Raw genomic sequence first — 17880 nt, 5'->3', positions numbered from 1 at the left:
CAGGTGCAGGGACCACTCGTGGCCATGGAATGACCTGCTGAGATAGTCCGCCAACTCATTCTGTACCCCAGGAACGTATGATGCTTCCAGGTGTATCGAATGTGCTACGCAGAAGTCCCACAGCTTGAGGGCTTCTTGGCAAAGGGCAGAGGAGCATGCACCCCCTTGTTTGTTTATATAAAACACCACTGTGCTGTTGTCCATCATTACCGACACACATTTCCCTTCCAAATGAGTTTGGAAGGTCTGGTATGCTAGGTGGAACACGCTCAGTTCTCTGACATTAATGTGGAGAGCAAGTTCTGCCTGGGACCAGAGACCTTGAGTCTTGAGGTCTCCCTGATGTGCACCCCATCTCAAGACCAACGCACCCGTCACTAGTAAGAGAGCTGGCTGAGGCTCAGTGAAGGGGACTCCTGCACACACTACCTGTGGGTCGAGCCACCACAGGAGGGAGTCCAGGACTGGGTGAGGTAGAGGGATGACCCTGTCCAACTTGTCCCTCACCGGCCGATACAATGAGGCTAGCCATGATTGGAGCAGCCGGAGTCTGAGCCTGGTGTGTTGCACTACGTATGTACAATTAGCCATATATTCCAGGAGATTCAGGTAATTCCTTGCTGTGGTGGTAGGGAACCGTTGATTTTCCCACGTTCAGAAGAAGGCCCAGTTCGTCGAATGTCATTTTTATGAAGTCAACTTGTGCCTCCACTTGAAGCCTGGAGCGGCCTTAATCAGCAAGTCGTCGAGGTACAGAAACACCTGTACTTGCCACCTGCACAGGAATGCAGCCATAACTGCATTTGGTAAATACTTGAGGTGTCAATGACAGGCCGAACGAAGACTGTGAACTGGTAATGGGTATGGCTGATCACAAACCTGAGGTACCTTCTGTGGGACGGTGTGATTGCTATGTGAAAGTGTGCATCCTTCAAGTCGAGGGCGGCATACCAGTTCCCTGGATCCAAGGAAGGGGTAATGGAGGCCAAAGAGACATGCGAAACTTCAGTTTCTTCATGAATCTGTTGAGATTTCACAGGTCTAGGATGGGCCCGAGGCCACCTTCGGCTTTTGGTATTAGGAGATAACAGGAATAGAAGCCCTTGCCCTTCAGCTCCTGAGGAACCTCATCCACTGCCCCCAGCGATAGGAGCGATTGCATGTCCTATAAGAGGAGTTGCTCGTGAGAAGGGTCCCTGAAGAGGGATGAAGAGGGGGGGGTGGAACGGTGGGAGGGCAGAGAATTGGAGGGAGTATCCCCTCTCTATTGTGCGGAGCACCCAACAGTCCGATGTGATACAGGACCACGCAGGGTAGAAAGGGGATAGTTGGGACAAAATGGTAAGGCGGGATGGATCCAGTCTTTGAACTGGTGCGCCTTTCTCATTCGCGCCTTCAAAAGGCCTGCTTCTGGCTTGATGAAGGTTTCAACTGGCCAGAGCCCTGACCAGACGAGGGGTGTGATCTCTTCCTGGAGTTCCTATTCCTCCACCATGAGCTCTCCTGCCTATTCTGCGGCTGGTAAAACTTTGGCGGGGGCTGCAGTCTAAAAATGTTTCCACTGCATGGCGGAAGTGTGGAGCCCAAGGGACTTTAGGGTGGCCCTGAAGTCCTTCAAGCTGTGTAGCCGAGAGTCAGTCTTTTCTGAAAACAGGGCCAGACCCTCAAATGGGAGGTCCTGGATTGTCTGATAAACTTCATAAGGGAGGCCAGACCTGCAGCCAGGAACTCCTCCTCACAGCCACCCCCGTCGCCATGGTGCGGGACGCTGCATATGCTGCGTGTAAGGCTGCTTGTAGGGAAGTGCGGGAAATCAGCTTGCGCTCCTCCACTAGTGCAGAGAATTCTGCGCATGAGTGCGGGAGCAGGAACTCTGCAAACATTGCCATCACCCCACAGGTATTCAAATTAGACCTGCTGACCATGGCTTGCTGGTTCGCAATGCAGAGCTGCAATGCCCCACCTCCCCAGCTACCTTGAGTACACCTTCCTCCAGAAAAGGCCCAATTTTTTGGCCTCTCAATTTTTTGGGGAGGGCCCAAGGTAGCCCTGGTACTCGCACTGGTTGGCCACATCCACTGCCAGGGAATCCGGCAGGGGTGCGTATAAAGATGTTAAAACCCCTTGGAGGGGACAAAATACCTCTGCTCATATCTCTTAGTGGTAGGAGGCAAATAGGCCGGGGTCTGACACAGGGTCTTAGTGACTTCACCATAGTCTTTATCAGCAGTAGCGCAATACGGGATGGCCCACGAGGGGAAAGGATATCAACCATAGGGTTGGCATCCTCCACCACTTCCTCTGTCTTGATGTTAAGGTTCTGGGCCACCTGTCTCAGCAGCTGTTGTAGAACCTGGCTGTCCTCCGAGGCTGGGGCAGTCAATGTGCCAACCACTGCATCATCCAGGGAGGAAGAGGATAAGAAACTGACCTGAACCAGAGCCTGATCTCTGCCCTTGGCCCCTCTGGGGTCCCAAAGAGTGAAGATCTCTGGTGCTGAAGCCGACAGGAAGGTTCCTGGAGCCAAGAGTGTTGGTGCCAGCACCTCAGATGGTATCAGTGCCGGAACCGTCAATGCCAGTACTGTGATCGGCTGCGTTACCGTTGATGTCCCTGGTGCTGAAGGTGTCTGCGGCAGCCCAAAGGATGCTGAGACTACCAACACCGACCTGGATCTACCCCTGGCTCTGGTGATGGGCCACTGAGGTAGGGCTTGCCACTGACTCGGCCATGGTGCCAGGTAGGACTGATGGTTTCTGCAGGACCGGGACCTCCTGCTCCTACTGGAGCGCGATGACTCTGCTTCCGACTCCGAAGTCTCCAACTGGGACAACCACAGAGGTGCGAAGCCCCTTGGCACTGGGATCGATACCGAGGGCTGGGAGACCAATGTGTCTCCTCCACATGAGCGGCAGGTTCCAGAGGGCGGTGCGCAGGGGATGGTGCACGTTGACCCATAATCCCCAGCTTGGCCACTGATTGCACCAGGGCCCGAACCGTTGCCAGCGACCTCTCCCACCATAATCACCAAGAGACCCGAGACAGCTTCAAACACCTCCGGTGTGGAGGGGAGCTGCAGGTCTTCATTGTGGCAGGTCAGCAAGTGATGGGGGTCTGGACACAACTGAACCCCCACTGGGACAGGAGTCGACAAAACCTGTGGCGGTTAGGCACCAGATGGGGGCCTTCCATCTGCCGGGTCCTTAGGCCTGGTTGGGGAAAGACCTCTGTCAGGTTTCCTCTTCTTCTGAGGTACCGGAGATTGTGACCGGAGCCTCACAGAGGTCTGTGGCATGGCTCTGTGCGTGGAGCTCTGGCACTGCTGAGGGTCTCTGGAAGACCTCGGCACTGGCTTGCGGGTGCCGGCGCACGGCACACCAAAGAGGAGGTGCTTGGGGCTGGCTCCAGCGCGCTGGGGTCTGACTGGGGTCAAAGAGCTGCCTCTGTGAGTAAAATATGGAAGTGCTGATCTTGGTCTTTTAGGGTCCAAAGATGGAACCCTCTGCAAATTTTGCAGCGGTCCCTGAGATGACCCTCACCAAGACACTTCAAGCATGAAGCAGGCGGAACACTTCTGGGAAGGCCTGCCACAGTCTATACACACCTTCAAGCCTGGGGACCGAAGCATGCCCCAGTGCCAGGGGATCACAAAGGAAACTTAAGAAACTACCACTAGCTACAACTGTGTACAACAGAGACAAAGGACACTGCCAGGAAAACATGCTTGCCAAGACAAGAGCTATGGGATGTTCCAGCTAGCCATCACTGGCAGTAAGAAGGAAGTGAGTAGGTGGCAGGTTGGCAGGGCCCTATATTGAGCACCAAGAAGGCGAGATCCCAGGGGGTGCCCAGCCCAACCCTACTGATACCGCTAGAGGAAAAGTCTTCAGGCTGTCGTGCAGATCTAATTGGAATTGACATTAGCAATTACTCTAAGAAGAATATATTTTATATAGAATATTTCTTCTGCTAGTTCAATTTCTACCCTGATTTGTACTGTAAATCTTTTATTTGAAAGGCAGATCTCCATACCATCTGTGCTCAGGGCCCGATTCAAAGTCCACTGATCAATAGAAAGAAATTGGAGTGTGCGTTTCATCTTTCTTGTAGTATATCTATGTACCTGAAACAGAGCAGCACTGGCAAAACTATACTATTTGCCTGAGACCAATCATAGAAACAAAGTGTGAGTTACTGGGTCATATCTTTCAGCTCTAGTAGTAGGTTGCTCCGCTAGTGGAAGTCTTGGTTTGGTGCTTATGCCCAACCATAAAAGTCATATAGTGCCTAACAGAGTTAAAAATCACAGAGTTGGATGATACAGCAAAAGGTATTGTAACATGATGATGATAATGAGTGAAAGAATCACAGTGCAATAAAATCACTGCATCAAAAATGCAAGACATAGCTCTCTCCTGAGCAAAGACACCCAGATAGGTTACTGTAGAGCATAACGCTCCAATTTAAGTCTTATCTCTGGAGTTCCCTCAGTTCTGGAGTCCAGAAACAAAAAGTAAGTCCAGAATCTCAATTTGGATTCCCTGCAAACCAACATTAAAATCAGATCACTTCAAAAATATGACAGCTTGATTAGTAAAAGGTTTCAACTTAATATTCAAAGAAATCACCTGCTATAATCTATTTAAAGATTTAACACTGTAAGAAAAAAAAAAAACCTATAAAAATTCTCCACCTTCTTCTCTCTCCTAGTTTACTGATTCACTAAGTTACTCTGATCAATGGTCAAACCATTTGAGAGCAAATCAATAGGACTCCTGTACATTCAGCAACCTTCCCAACATTAAAATGACAAGACCCGAATATTGAAGTACCAATCTCCATATTTATCAGGTGAGTTGCAGAAAGAAAAGGGTGTCCATTAACCACTGGGATTCCCAAGAGAATGCAGAGTACGGAACAACTATTTAAACTTGTAAATCAGGGCTTAAATTCTCAACAATTATTTCCCGGAGCTCCCTCCCCCACCAACAGGGCTCCTACGGGTCTGAAGCCCCAAGCCACAAGGCTTTTGCAGGTTTGAAAATATTTACCAGGGCTCTGCTCCAGTGGGCTCTGGATGAATTTAAGCCCTGCTTGTAAGTAAATGTTCAGTTAATTGGTATATTAGAATCTCACTTTCAGAGCAATACAAGCTTCCATTACATTCTTCAGTGTGGATGCACTCCAGTTTTTACTTCAAACACTATAATCTCTGAAACAATATATTTAATATGTACATTTCCTTTATTAATGCTTTTCTTTTATAAATTAAGGGCTCAATCCAGCAAACGCTTTACTCATCTAATCAAATCGACTTAAATGGGACTATTCAGACATGTACAGTTACTCACATGTGCCTTTAGAAAAGCAGGCCCTAAAACTATACCCACAGATCTTTAGCCACAAATGTCACCTTTATGACATTAATAACAATTCTGTATGTAAACAAGACATATTTTCCTTACATCTTGAACTGTTGATTCCAGCTCTTCAATTCTCTGTTCCAGGTGAGCCTTCTCATTAAATGCAGTCTCCTGGGCAATCTGTTTCAAACAACAAAAAATGCATACAAAACGTTACTTTTAAAGTTCATTGCATACATTTAGTTTAACTACATATTTATTAGAATGGATACCACATTACAATCTTAACTATACATTAATGCTATAACAAGCTGGGATAAAAATCAAACCTTTAACCTCTCCCTGAGGCTATCTCGTTCTGTGGTCATCCTTCGGAAGTCAGAAAGAGCTGTATCCCTTTCTGTCTCCACACGCCTCAAGATAGCCTGGGCTGTCACAGTCGTTTTAGGAGTCTTGGGGGATTTGATAACATCTCGGCGAAGTCGGGATATTTCTTCCTGTGCCTGTTATTGTTAAACACATGTGAAATGTGAAACAGATACTTTAATGCATTATGGACTACATATTTTACAAATAAGGCTGGTAAAAAAATTCCCATCAAAACTAACAGGAAATTGGATTTTTCACTGAATGTTTTTGCAAAAAAAAGTCTGCTTTCTGCAGAAAATTGAGATTTTTTTCATTGAAAAACTAAGCACCTGAACATTCCGATGATGCACCACCTACTCTCGTCAAGAAAGACTATGGTGCATCATGGGAGATATAGTCTGACCAGGAAACTTGGCTATAGAAGAGAACAGAAGCATGAGGCACCAAAACTACAACTCCCATAAAATGCTGCAGTGGCATGTCCAAATCAAACTATTTCAATTTTGGATTTTTCAAAAAGTCAACATTTTCAAAAAAAATTCTGACCAACTTTAATCACAAGACATGTGACTAGTGATATAAGTGCACCTCAGCAACATTGGGGGTAATGAGGTCAAAGTCTGAATGCAATGACGCATGTATGTATTCTTCCATTCAGGAAAGCAGCCCTATTCAGGGCAGCATTTATGAATGAGCTTAAATTGAAGTCAAGGGGACTTAAACACCTGCCTAAGTGCCATCCCAAAAAGGGATAAACTTCAACCATAGAATCTTCCAGGGTAGATGAGACCTGAATTTCTAATGCAAGAACAAGACTAAAATATTTTTTTCCTTTAAAGTGTTGCAAATATTTTTCCACTGTCTTTCACACTCCCGTGAATACAATTACCCGATCATAAAGAATGACGATTTTGTCTCTCTCAGCTGTTAGAACCTTGATGTTACCCTGAATTTCTGCCATGTGGCGCTCATATTTTTCCAGCATTGACTTCAGTTCTTCACGTTCTCTGAATATTTTCATAACTTCTGCATCTGAACTCATTCCCTTAAAGAATGTCAAAAAAGTTTAATGATGAGAAACAAATTTGTACACATTTCCTAGTACTTTAGGTTTTGAAACTACTACTATACACACACACAAAGAAGAAAGCCCAGCATTGAACAGATTGAACACAGTCAAAACTAGATGCATATGAATTTTATCAATATTATATACTAAATAAAAACATTAAACGGAGATTGGAAATCTCTTTCATATGCAAAAACTCAGTCTCTTATCAATCTGACTCAGTATTCTCTACTCACTTTATATCATGGAACTAAAGGGTTTGATTCACCTTGTTTTGAGTTACTAATTGCCTAACTATTACAAAACTATTTTTATTAAACACCTTAGGGAGTATTTAAATGTAATCACAGTAAGCCTTAAGACATGTTTAAGGAGATGTAAATCTAGAACCCTTAAGGCAGTGCTTAGCTACGTGTGAATTGCCTGAGCTTGCCATCCATTTTCATAACTAATAGATTATCTTATTACTGAACATGGATTTGGAGCCAAGTCCTGTGTTAGGGATTTCAGTACAAAATAAATGCATGACTACTATACTATAATATATTCCAAGCTTACCTGCATCGGCGAAGAATGTTTTGAAATGCTGCTACGAGTGGGGCTGTGCTTAGGACTTGAAGATGTGGATGTGTTTCGAAACATCTTCCTCAGATTCTCAGCTTCACTTTTATAATAATCTCTGTCCTCCTCCAATGTCTTGATAAAGGTATCAAGTCTTGAAGGAGACTTCCCTAGTGTTTTTTCAGATTCTGTTTCTAAAATAACCTTTTAAGTGCCAAAATGAAAAATGTGTTCATTGAAATATAAGATTTTAAAATGTAATGCACTTATATTTCAACACAAAGTGGATAAACACTCTTCAAATATTAAAGTGAAGTAACCGCTTGTGGATATTTGCACTTTCACATTTTGAAACACTTTCCCCAAGTACGAGTACGTAATTCTACACAGTTGATCTAACAGGCTGTTCAGTTATTTAGTTTCTTCCATCTTTTCTCTTAACTACTTTTCTTTTTACAAGAGTTCTCCTTGAAACTTTTAGCATCTTAAATATAACAAAGATTGTGTACTTAGAATGGCAACTTGAGAAGGCTTCCTGCTTAAAAGGTAATCCTGAGCTAAATAAACGCCAAGACAAAATGGGGAAATGATGATTAATCCTTGATACATTACCACCAAGTTAACAGGAAGCACCATTAAACTACTGACTTATATAGCAGTGTCTAATTATTATATTATAACTAGGGCTGTCGAGTTATTAAAAAAAATAATTGCAATTAATCACGCGATTAAAAAAATTAATCACAATTAAACAATACCATTTATTTAAATATTTTGGATGTTTTCTACATTTTCATATATATTGATTTCATTTGCAACACAGAATGCAAAGGGTACAGTGCTCACTTTATATTTATTTCTGATTACAAATATTTGCACTGTAAAAAACAAAATAGTATTTTTCAATTCACCTAACACAAGTACTGTAGTGCAATCTCTTTATCATTAAAGTTGATGATTTGTAGAATTATGTACAAAAAATAGCTGCATTCACAAATAAAACAATGTAAAACTTTAGAACCTACAAGTCCACTCAGTCCTATATCTTGTTCAGCCAATCGCTCAGACAAACAAGTTTGTTTACATTTGCAGGAGATAATGCTGCCCGCTTCTTGTTCACAATGTCACCTGAAAGTGAGAACAGGCATTCACATGGCACTGTTGTAGCTGGCGTCGCAAGATATTTACATGCCAGATGTGCTAAAGATTCATATGTTCCTTCATGCTTCAATCATCATTCCAGAGGACATGCATCCATGCTGATGACAGGTTCTGCTCGACAACAATCCAAAGCAGTGCAGACTGATGCACGTTCATTTTGATCCTCTGAGTCAGATGCCACCAGCAGAAGGTTGATTTTCTTTTTTGGTAGTTTGGGTTCTGTAGTTTCCTCATTGGGTGTTGATCTTTTAAGACTTCTGAAAGCATGCTCCACACCTCATCCCTCTCAAGTTTTGGAAGGCACTTCTTAAAACTTGGGTCGGTTAGAAATCTCACATTGGTACCTTCTTTGCGTTTCGTCAAATCTGTAGCAAAAGTGTTCTTAAAATGAACATGTGCTGAGTCATCATCCGATACTATTACAACATGAAATATATGGCAGAATGTGGGTAAAACAGAGCCAGAGACACAGTTCTCCTCCAAGGAGTTCAGTCACAAATTTAATTAACACATTTTTTTAAACAAGCGTCATCAGCATGGAAGCATGTCCTCTGGAATGGTAGACAAAATATGAAGGGGCATACAAATGTTTAGCATATCTGGCAAGTAAATACCTTGCAATGCCAGCTACAAAAGTCCCATGTAAACGCCTGTTCTCATTTTCTGGTGACATTGTAAATAAAGAATGGGCATCATGATCTCCCATAAATGTAAACAAACTTGTTTGCCTTAGCGATTGGCTGAACAATAAGTAGGACTGAGCGGACTTGTAGGCTCTAAAGTTTTGCATTGTTTTGTTTTTGAGTGCAGTTATGTAACAAACAAACAAAACTGACATTTGTAAGTTGCACTTTCAGGACAAAGAGATTGTAGTACAAGTACTTGTACAAGGTGAACTGAAAAATACTATTTCTTTTGTTTATCATTTTTACAGAGCAAATATTTGTAATTAAAAATATAATATAAAGTGATCACTGTTCACTGTGTATTCTATGTTGTAATAGAAATAAATATATTTTAAAATGTAGAAAAACATCCAAAAATATTTAATAAATGTCACTTGGTACTCTATTGTTTAACAGTGTGATTAAAACTGCGATTAATCACAATTAATTTTTTTAATTAATCATGCACGTTAACTGCCATTAATCAACAACCCTAATTACTACTACTACTAATAGGAAAAACATGAGGCTATCCTGTCTGATGTGGGTAATGGATGGTGAATTTTGAGGATGGTAGTAAACTGGAGTGTAGATAACTATGTTAATTAAAGGTCATCTGCAAAGAAAAAAACGATGTGGGTTTTTTTATTTTTGTTTTTTTATGATGCGTAAAGAAGATCTACCCATATTTTTCTGCTTGTTTTTTTACTTTAAAAATGCCAGGAATGTTAAGTAACATCTTCCACATCTTCCGGGAACTCTTCGGAGGTCTCAGATGTGGATTGCGGGAGTTGGGTGGGAGTGTCAAGCCTTTATTTGAGCAGGCAGAGGTGCTGAGTCTTTAACAATGATATCTTTTCTCCAAAGATTTCTAATGAATTTAATTTAAATAGATGTTAAACTGAATAAGAATCACTTTCTCTTTCACTCAAGTTTGACCCGATTAGAGTCCTAATAGGTTTATACTACATCAAGTTCGCCAGTCATCCACAGAATCTTTCAGGAAAAACAGGATAGACAAAACCTAATTTTCGAATGAAAAAGAAACAAAGCAAGGAAGAAGGCCTGAAAGGGTTTTTTAAAATATTCACTTATTGCTGTTGGATGATAAACCAAATGTTTAGTTTTACAAGTCACCTTTAAAAATTGTTGAACACTCATGAAATAAGATCTGTATACCATTTCTGTGTTTTGGCTGAGAAAAATCCCATTTCAATATGAGTTAATTTTATCACACAGGTAGATACATGTGCTATAAATACGTGTCTCAATTTGGTACAACAACAAAAAAAGGCTATTTTGCTTGGCAACATTTAATGACAAGATCACAGGAAAACGTTTCATGGGGCCCAATTCTCCAGGGCTCTTAATTCCCACAATTCCTACTCAGAGGATCAGAGCCACTAAGGCCCTAATCTGGCAGTGAGATCTGCAGAGGGGTCCTTCCACAGGGAGCTCATTAAAGGATTGGGGTCTAAGAAGCAAGTGTAATTACTAAAAGCCTTATACTGTAAACATGGAAATTTGTGAAAAAGCTTAATACTGTAATATGGTAAGAGGTCTATGTGATCTCGATAAATTCAAAAAAATACTTCCCAGTTAAATGAAGGAGTCTATTAATTATACCAATTTAATCTGGAAGCAAATAATATATATCCATTTTGTTACCCAGAAGTTTTTCTTGCTGATAAATTGTTTATTAGACTTTTATACACGTTTGTGTATATTTCCAAATGTCATTGTTCAGTGTTATGGTTATGAACATTTGGGGAAGATAGAATATTAAAATAAATATTTAAAGGATAAAATACTGGCTGTGTGTATTTCACGTATATGCAGAATTCTGTTTTAGGAGTATTCAGAGCAGTCAATCATTTTGGATTTGGTAGAAAAGTTAAAGAGACTACCAAAAACAAAAAAAATTCAAAGTGAGTTGAAAGATAAAGGATATATTACAGTCTAGTTAAAGAAAGAGAATTGCCAATATATACCAAAACGGAAATATTCTTCATAATCTTTCTATTTCATTGAACCAGTAAAAACCAAAAGACAATTAAATGTACGTATACTAGTATTAATTGCTCTTTGAAAGTAATAACCTACATAAATGCATAGCTGCAAAAATACTAAGAATACATATTTAACTTACAGATCTAAGTATTTTGATTGTGTGCTCCAACTTTCTAATATTGTTTTGCTGGCATCTAATTTGAGTCTAGAATAAAAAGTAATAAAAATTACATTTCTTTATTTACAGGTAGTAAACTGAAAATACAGCATTTTTTGCCCCATTTTCTTATTCCTTTGAAGCATCTAATTGGAATTCTCTTCCAGGTTGGTTGGACTGGAGACACGCTATTTAACAAGATGAACCTTTAAAGAATTAACTAGAACACAAATGTGCAGTCAATTAGCATTTTGCTTGCATAAACTGTACAGGATCAGGACAAAGAAGGAGCAGTGTCTGTCTGGGTGAGCAAAAAGAAAGTGCAGGATCCCCTTTTACCAGATCTGCATTTTCAATAAACTTCTGGAAATCGGACCAGTTTGAGTATTCCAAAGGACTAAGAAGATAAGCATGTAGTTACGTTAACCACACATGCATAGCTCAACTTACCTTCCCTCTGAATAATGCTAATACAATCACACTAAATGTACTATCCATGCACAAAGTGTGATTTTTCATCACGCTGTGAAATCAAAAGCAATTTTCACTGGAATACTCAAAAGCACTTTTCAACTATAACTATTACAACTTTCATCCCTCAACCATTTTGGCACAGGAATGGCCATATAAAAAAAAATAGCAAGGATGTATTCTACTTTCTTCTTCCCAGTACCCACCATAAAATGTTCATTCCAGCCATTTTAAATGGCCATATTCCAGCCATTACTGCCCTAATCTTACAAAACTGGGGATGTTTAGTCTTCAGAAGAGAAGAATGAGGCAGGATTTGATAGCTGCTTTCAACTACCTGAAAGGGAGTTCCAAAGAGGATGGCTCTAGACTGTTCTCAGTGGTAGCAGATGACAGAACAAGGAGTAATGGTCTCAAGTTGTAGTGGGGGAGATTTAGGTTGGATATTAGGAAAAACTTTTTCACTACGAGGGTGGTGAAACACTGGAATGCGTTACCTAGGGAGGTGGTGGAATCTCCTTCCCTAGAAGTTTTTAAGGTCAGGCTTGACAAAGCCCTGGCTGGGATGATTTAGTTGGGGATCGGTCCTGCTTTGAGCAGGGGGTTGGACTAGATGACCTCCTGAGGTCCCTTACAACCCTGATATTCTATGATAATTTACTACAAAAACTCATTCTCTAAATATTCACCCTAGGATAGATCTTCAGCTTGTTTATGTTGTCATAGCTCCACTTATTTCAGTTGATCTATGATAATTTACATCATCTGAGGATTTGGTCCTCTTTAATAAATTCAACAAGCTCTGGGACACTAGTGTTTTCTCTCTCACTTTCATATATACAGTGAACTGAAATGGTACTCTTTCCTCATCTGCTGAATAAATTCAAGATACAAGATCTCAAAAGGTTCAGTCATATACTTGAATAATTTATTTAGGGTCAGGGAAGGGTTCTCGTATTGCTCTGGAACGAATTAATTTTTTTATTTTGAGCTCAGAGAAGCCAGTTTTTCATATTTCAGGCTCTATTGCAGCACTTCCCACATGTATTATATTGGCTACACAGTCTTAACAGATATAGTGGTACTTCCACAAATTATGAGATGTGTGGCAGCCTCCTCGTGACCTCTCTTCCCCAAATTAAACGTAACTCCTTGTCCTCAGACATTCAGTTTAACCCACTACACTAGGAGCCCTTTTCAAGACTTATCAGGTTGGAATGTTCCAATCTTCATTACCCATTACTCCCTCTTTCCTTTATTCATTTTTAAGTTTTAAAATGAGTAAGATTTTAAATTTAAAAATAAACAAAAATAATTTACCTTCAGACAGAGACCATGGCTATAAAGTTTCATCCAAAAAGTTTTATAAAACTTACTGGCTCCCCCTATAATATACGTATTCTGTTTAGCATTTAATACCTTTGCTTCCTCAAGCTCCTGATCAGCAGTATCCAAAACTAATTCTTTTTCTTTTTCCAGCTGTTCAGCTAATTTGTCAACTACAGCAAGTTCTTTACACAGATACTCATTCTTATTGGTCAAACTATCCACCTGACTCTCCACCACCTGCTTATTATCAAGCAGTTCCGTAACGTGTTGCTCTAAATCATGGTTTTTCTTCTTCAGATCGTCAATCTACTAGGACCAGGAAGAACAAAGACATTTTACTTTTCTTAATCTTAAAAGATATAAACTGAAGTCATTTCACAGCAGAAATATTTATTTACACTAAACTGAGTGCAAAGACAGACAGTGACAAGCCCAAAATTTTCATTAATTTACACTAGTAGCATTTTGTAGTGACTATCCAACGTGAAAGGCAATGAAGAAACAGGCTCCTAATTTCCACCCTAAAATGAAGCTATCTGCTTCTGTTTATTTCTCTTATCCATACTAGTTGTTTTCCTTTGATCAGCAGCTCCACAGCTTCTTTGGCTGTCCTCTCCATGTGATGTGTACACCATTTGTTGGTCTCCCAGTGTGATATGTAACCCCCCAGTGTTCCCTTGACCACCCTCACAACTGAGCTGCTACAGTAGCATTTCTCTGATAGCGCTGGGAGAAGAAATGGCTCTCAAGCTCTGCCTGAATATCAATTAGTCTTGCCCACCAAGACTTTGCAAGTATCTTTTCCACCACCTGCATGTGGGGTCTATGTACTTCATGTGTGGAAAAAGCCAGCAGGGATGTACTAGGTTCATTATTGGTGAAGATTGTTAATATCCCCCTAAAGGGGAAGAGGACAGGGTACCTGATGTTCTTAAGAAAACTGCTTAAGAAACAATAACATGTCAATGATCTTGTCACCTATCAACCTGCTCTGACCTGCTCACTTTTGGGGAAGGTCCCTAAGAAAGTTGTGGCAGACACCCAGGCAATCTCGAGTCCTCAGATTTCAGAGATCTCAGTCAATCAGGCTTTAGACCTGATATGATATAAAAACTGCACTGGTGAATGATTTCATAGTAATTGATAAGGATTAAGTGTCCATGCTGATATTATTGGATCTGTCAGCTGCAAACAACACCAATTACCACAACATTTTATTGGTATATCTGCAGTCATGAACAGCAGTCAACAGACCTGCCCTTGAATCATTCTTATCAGGGAGGTCCCTAAGAGTGGTTTGGGACAAAAGTTTGTTCCTTCTGTCAAAACCGGGATTTCTACCGGGGCTAATTTTGTCACCCCTGTTGTTCAACTCATATACTATATTAACAGAGTTTTATACATACACTGCCTGCCTCAACCCGCAGAAATATGAGTTGCAACAACTGATGAGAATCAGCTTCATATTTCCCCCACAACTGATCCAGTTGGCGCAGTGGAATGAATAACCCAATGCAGTTATGAATTTGGAGAATGGATAAAGGTAAAGTGGTTGAGTCTTAAAACAGACAAAACCGAAGTAATGTCAGCAAGGGGGATATCTGCACACTTGGTTGAGGGAATACATTATTTTTTTAAATGTCTTTCAAGTTTTAACATGACCAACATTTAAAATTACAAAAATAAAGGTGAGGCCAACAGCTGCTCGCCTTCATACCTGAAAATAACTAACCACAGTAAAAAAATTTCCCTTACTCCACACAAACCACCTATATCATCTCCTCTATCCCCAAAACCCAGGCTAAATAGACAGGCCTTGAAGCATGCTCAAAAGGTCACCATATTCAGGCTGTTTTGGCCCACAAAGGAAAGAAGTGTTCTCCAAAGCTGAGGGCCCTAACAGAGAACACCCTGCTGGTATCTCCCTCTCCTTTATATTAACAGGATTCTAATCTGAGCAACTGTGAGAAGGTGAAAGAGGCAGTTTCTCAAGTACACAGGATCCAAACCATTTAGGGTTTTTCAGATAAAAAGTAACACCTTAAATTCTACCCAAAAATCAAAAGGCAGATAGCACAGATCACAGAGCACACGTTACATGCTCCTACCAAAATTCTGCACTCTGCACCAGCTTCATTTTCCAGGTTGACTGAGGTATAGCCTCATGTAGAGCATGTTACTATAACAATCTTGAGATGACAAAGGCACAAAAACGGTAGCAGTCTCCTAGCCAAAGAAGGATGGAGAAAAACTTTCCTGGGCAATGTTACTATAGGATCATTCAGCAGCAACCAGGAGTCCAAAAGCACCTGTAGATTATGAACTCTAGAAACAAATGGCAGGCACACATGCTAAATATGAGGGACAGACATAATATAAACAATATCTTCTGATTTCTTCTCCCAACTGACCAGCATCACTTCAGCAAACTTTCCTCCCATGCGCCAATTCGTTCAACAGCACCAGCTGCTGGATCAAGTGAAACAAGGATATGACGCTGGATATTATCAACATACCACTACTGCTGCCCATACGTCCTCCCAGCTCAAATATACATTGAAGAAAAAGGAACACAAGATGGAACCAATTGTGAAACTCCAAATGACCTCATGCTATTGCCCTTAACAACCATCAGAGAACACTCAATAAGGAAAAGATAGTATCATCTGAGGAACTGCTTGTCCATTTCCGTTAGTCTGCAGATAAGTGACTACTACTCCATAATCAACAGGATAGGAAAACAGCCAGTAGACCTAACAATATCAGTATGGAGATCTCAGATTATCCATCAGTAGGAAATCTACCACCACTACTACCACGGCAGCTTCTGTCTTGCACCAGGGTACATATCTAAATTGACAAGGGTCAAGAAGACTCGAGGTATCTAGGTATTCTGAAGGTTGTCTCACTATAACATTCTATCTAATTTTAACCAGACAGAAGATTAGATACTAAACAGGAGCCAGATTACTACATCAAATGCTGATTTCTTGAGAAAAAGCCAAGCAACAGCTTTCCTAAGAGACACTGGCATTCTACACTCTCTCATTTGACAATATCCACCAGCAATGGATCAAGTTTTCTCTTTTAGCCTTCCCCAGCCAGGTAGGACACAGGTTCCAAAAACAGGTTGTGGGGTCCCAACTCTTCTAGTACTTCTAGGGTGACCAGATGTCCTGATTTCATAGGGACAGTCCTGATTTTTGGGTCTTCTTCTCACACAAGCACCTATTACCCCCCCACCTCCTGTCCCGATTTTTTTGCTAACTGGTCAGCCTAAGTACCTCAGTGATTGTTATTGACCTAAACTCAGCAAGAGAACGCTTAGCCTTTGTGCTCTCAAAATACCATTTGTGATTCAAATTACATGATTCAAATTAGCAATCTTGGAATCATATTAGCACCTGGGCTGTTTCTGGAAGATAGAATAGCACTTGTAATAAAAAAAATAGTTCTTTCACCTGTGCCTGCTAGAAGAGAGTAACCTTTCCAGTGCTGACCTTGCTACCATCAGCCACCAGACTACTATAATGCACTAAAAATGTGCTGCCCCTGCCCTGAGCACTGCTCCGCACTGCCATTGGCTGGGAACCATGACCAATGGGAGCTGGGGGGCACTGCCTGTGGGTGAGAGCAGCCATGTGGAGTCTCCTGCCCCGCCCCCACCCCGCCCGGGAGCCGGACCTGCTCCTGGCCGCTTTTGGGGCACAGCACAGCCAGGATAGGCAGGGAGCCTGCCTTAGCCCTGCTGCGCTGCTGACCGAGATAAGCCTGCACCCCAACCCCGAGCCCCAACCTCTTGCCCCAGCTCTGAGCCCCCCCCAAACCCAGAGCCCCCTCCTGCACCCCAAACCCCTCATCCCTGGCCCCACCCCAGAGCCCACACCCCCAGTCCAGCACCCACACCCCCTCCTGCACCCCAACTGCCTGCCTCAACCCGCAGCCCCCTCCCACACTCCAAATCCCTCAGCCTCACCCCCCAGCCTGGAGCCCCCTCCTGTACCCCAAACCCCTCATTCCTGGTCCCACCCCAGAGCTCACACCCCCAGCCCAGAGCCTGTACCCCTCCACACACTCAAACTCCCTGCCCCTGCCCAGAGCCCCCTCCCACACCCTGAACTCCTCATTTCTGACCTCACCCTAGAGCCCACACCCCCAGTTAGAGCCCTCAACCCCTCCTGCACCCCAACTCCCTGCCCCAACCCAGTGAAAGTGAGGGGGGAGGAGCGAGCCTCCGAGGGAGGGGGAAATGTAGTGAGTGGGGGGCTGGCCTCGGGGAAGGAGCCAGGCTAGGATGTTCGTGTTTGCGCGATTAGAAAGTTGGCAACCCTACATCTGAGCTGGAGCTTCCTCATAAATAAGGTTTCAGAGCAGCAGCCGTGTTAGTCTGTATTCGAGAAAAGAAAAGGAGTACTTGTGGCACCTCAGAGACTAAAATTTATTTTGTTAATCTCTGAGGTGCCACAAGTACTCCTTTTCTTTTCTCATAAATAAGGAATTCCTGGAAGCGTATCCTCGACTCTAGAACTAGTGTCCCGTCTCGATAACCAGACCATGAATTTGTTAGCATCCAGACATGCTACAAAACCCCTCTTTTCTCATAGGCACTTAAGTAGAGGGGCTGAACACTGAGGATGGTTTAGGATGTCTTTAGTTTTTGTGGGAGAGCATATTAACTGGAAAATGTGTAATGATAAATTAATGACTAACTCTGTGCATTAAATT

The 17880-nt window shown here is 42.1% G+C and overlaps 1 protein-coding gene across 1 annotated transcript in view; it reads right to left on the bottom strand.

The window, feature by feature from the left end:
• The window catches only part of TSGA10 (testis specific 10), a 70432-nt gene that overhangs the window by 46942 nt on the left and 5610 nt on the right, over positions 1-17880 (bottom strand). Inside the window, exons 3-8 of the mRNA XM_077810708.1 lie at positions 13246-13461; positions 11338-11403; positions 7360-7566; positions 6622-6777; positions 5693-5866; positions 5466-5543 (exon numbers count right to left, since the gene is read on the bottom strand). Of these exons, the coding sequence (XP_077666834.1) occupies positions 5466-5543; positions 5693-5866; positions 6622-6777; positions 7360-7566; positions 11338-11403; positions 13246-13461 (897 nt within the window). The remainder of the gene's footprint in view (positions 1-5465; positions 5544-5692; positions 5867-6621; positions 6778-7359; positions 7567-11337; positions 11404-13245; positions 13462-17880) is intronic.

Source organism: Eretmochelys imbricata, chromosome 1, assembly GCF_965152235.1.
Source record: "Eretmochelys imbricata isolate rEreImb1 chromosome 1, rEreImb1.hap1, whole genome shotgun sequence".
Lineage (NCBI taxonomy): Eukaryota > Metazoa > Chordata > Testudines > Cheloniidae > Eretmochelys > Eretmochelys imbricata.
Note: the sequence above shows the minus strand (reverse complement) of the source record. Positions and strands in the feature narration are given on the sequence as shown.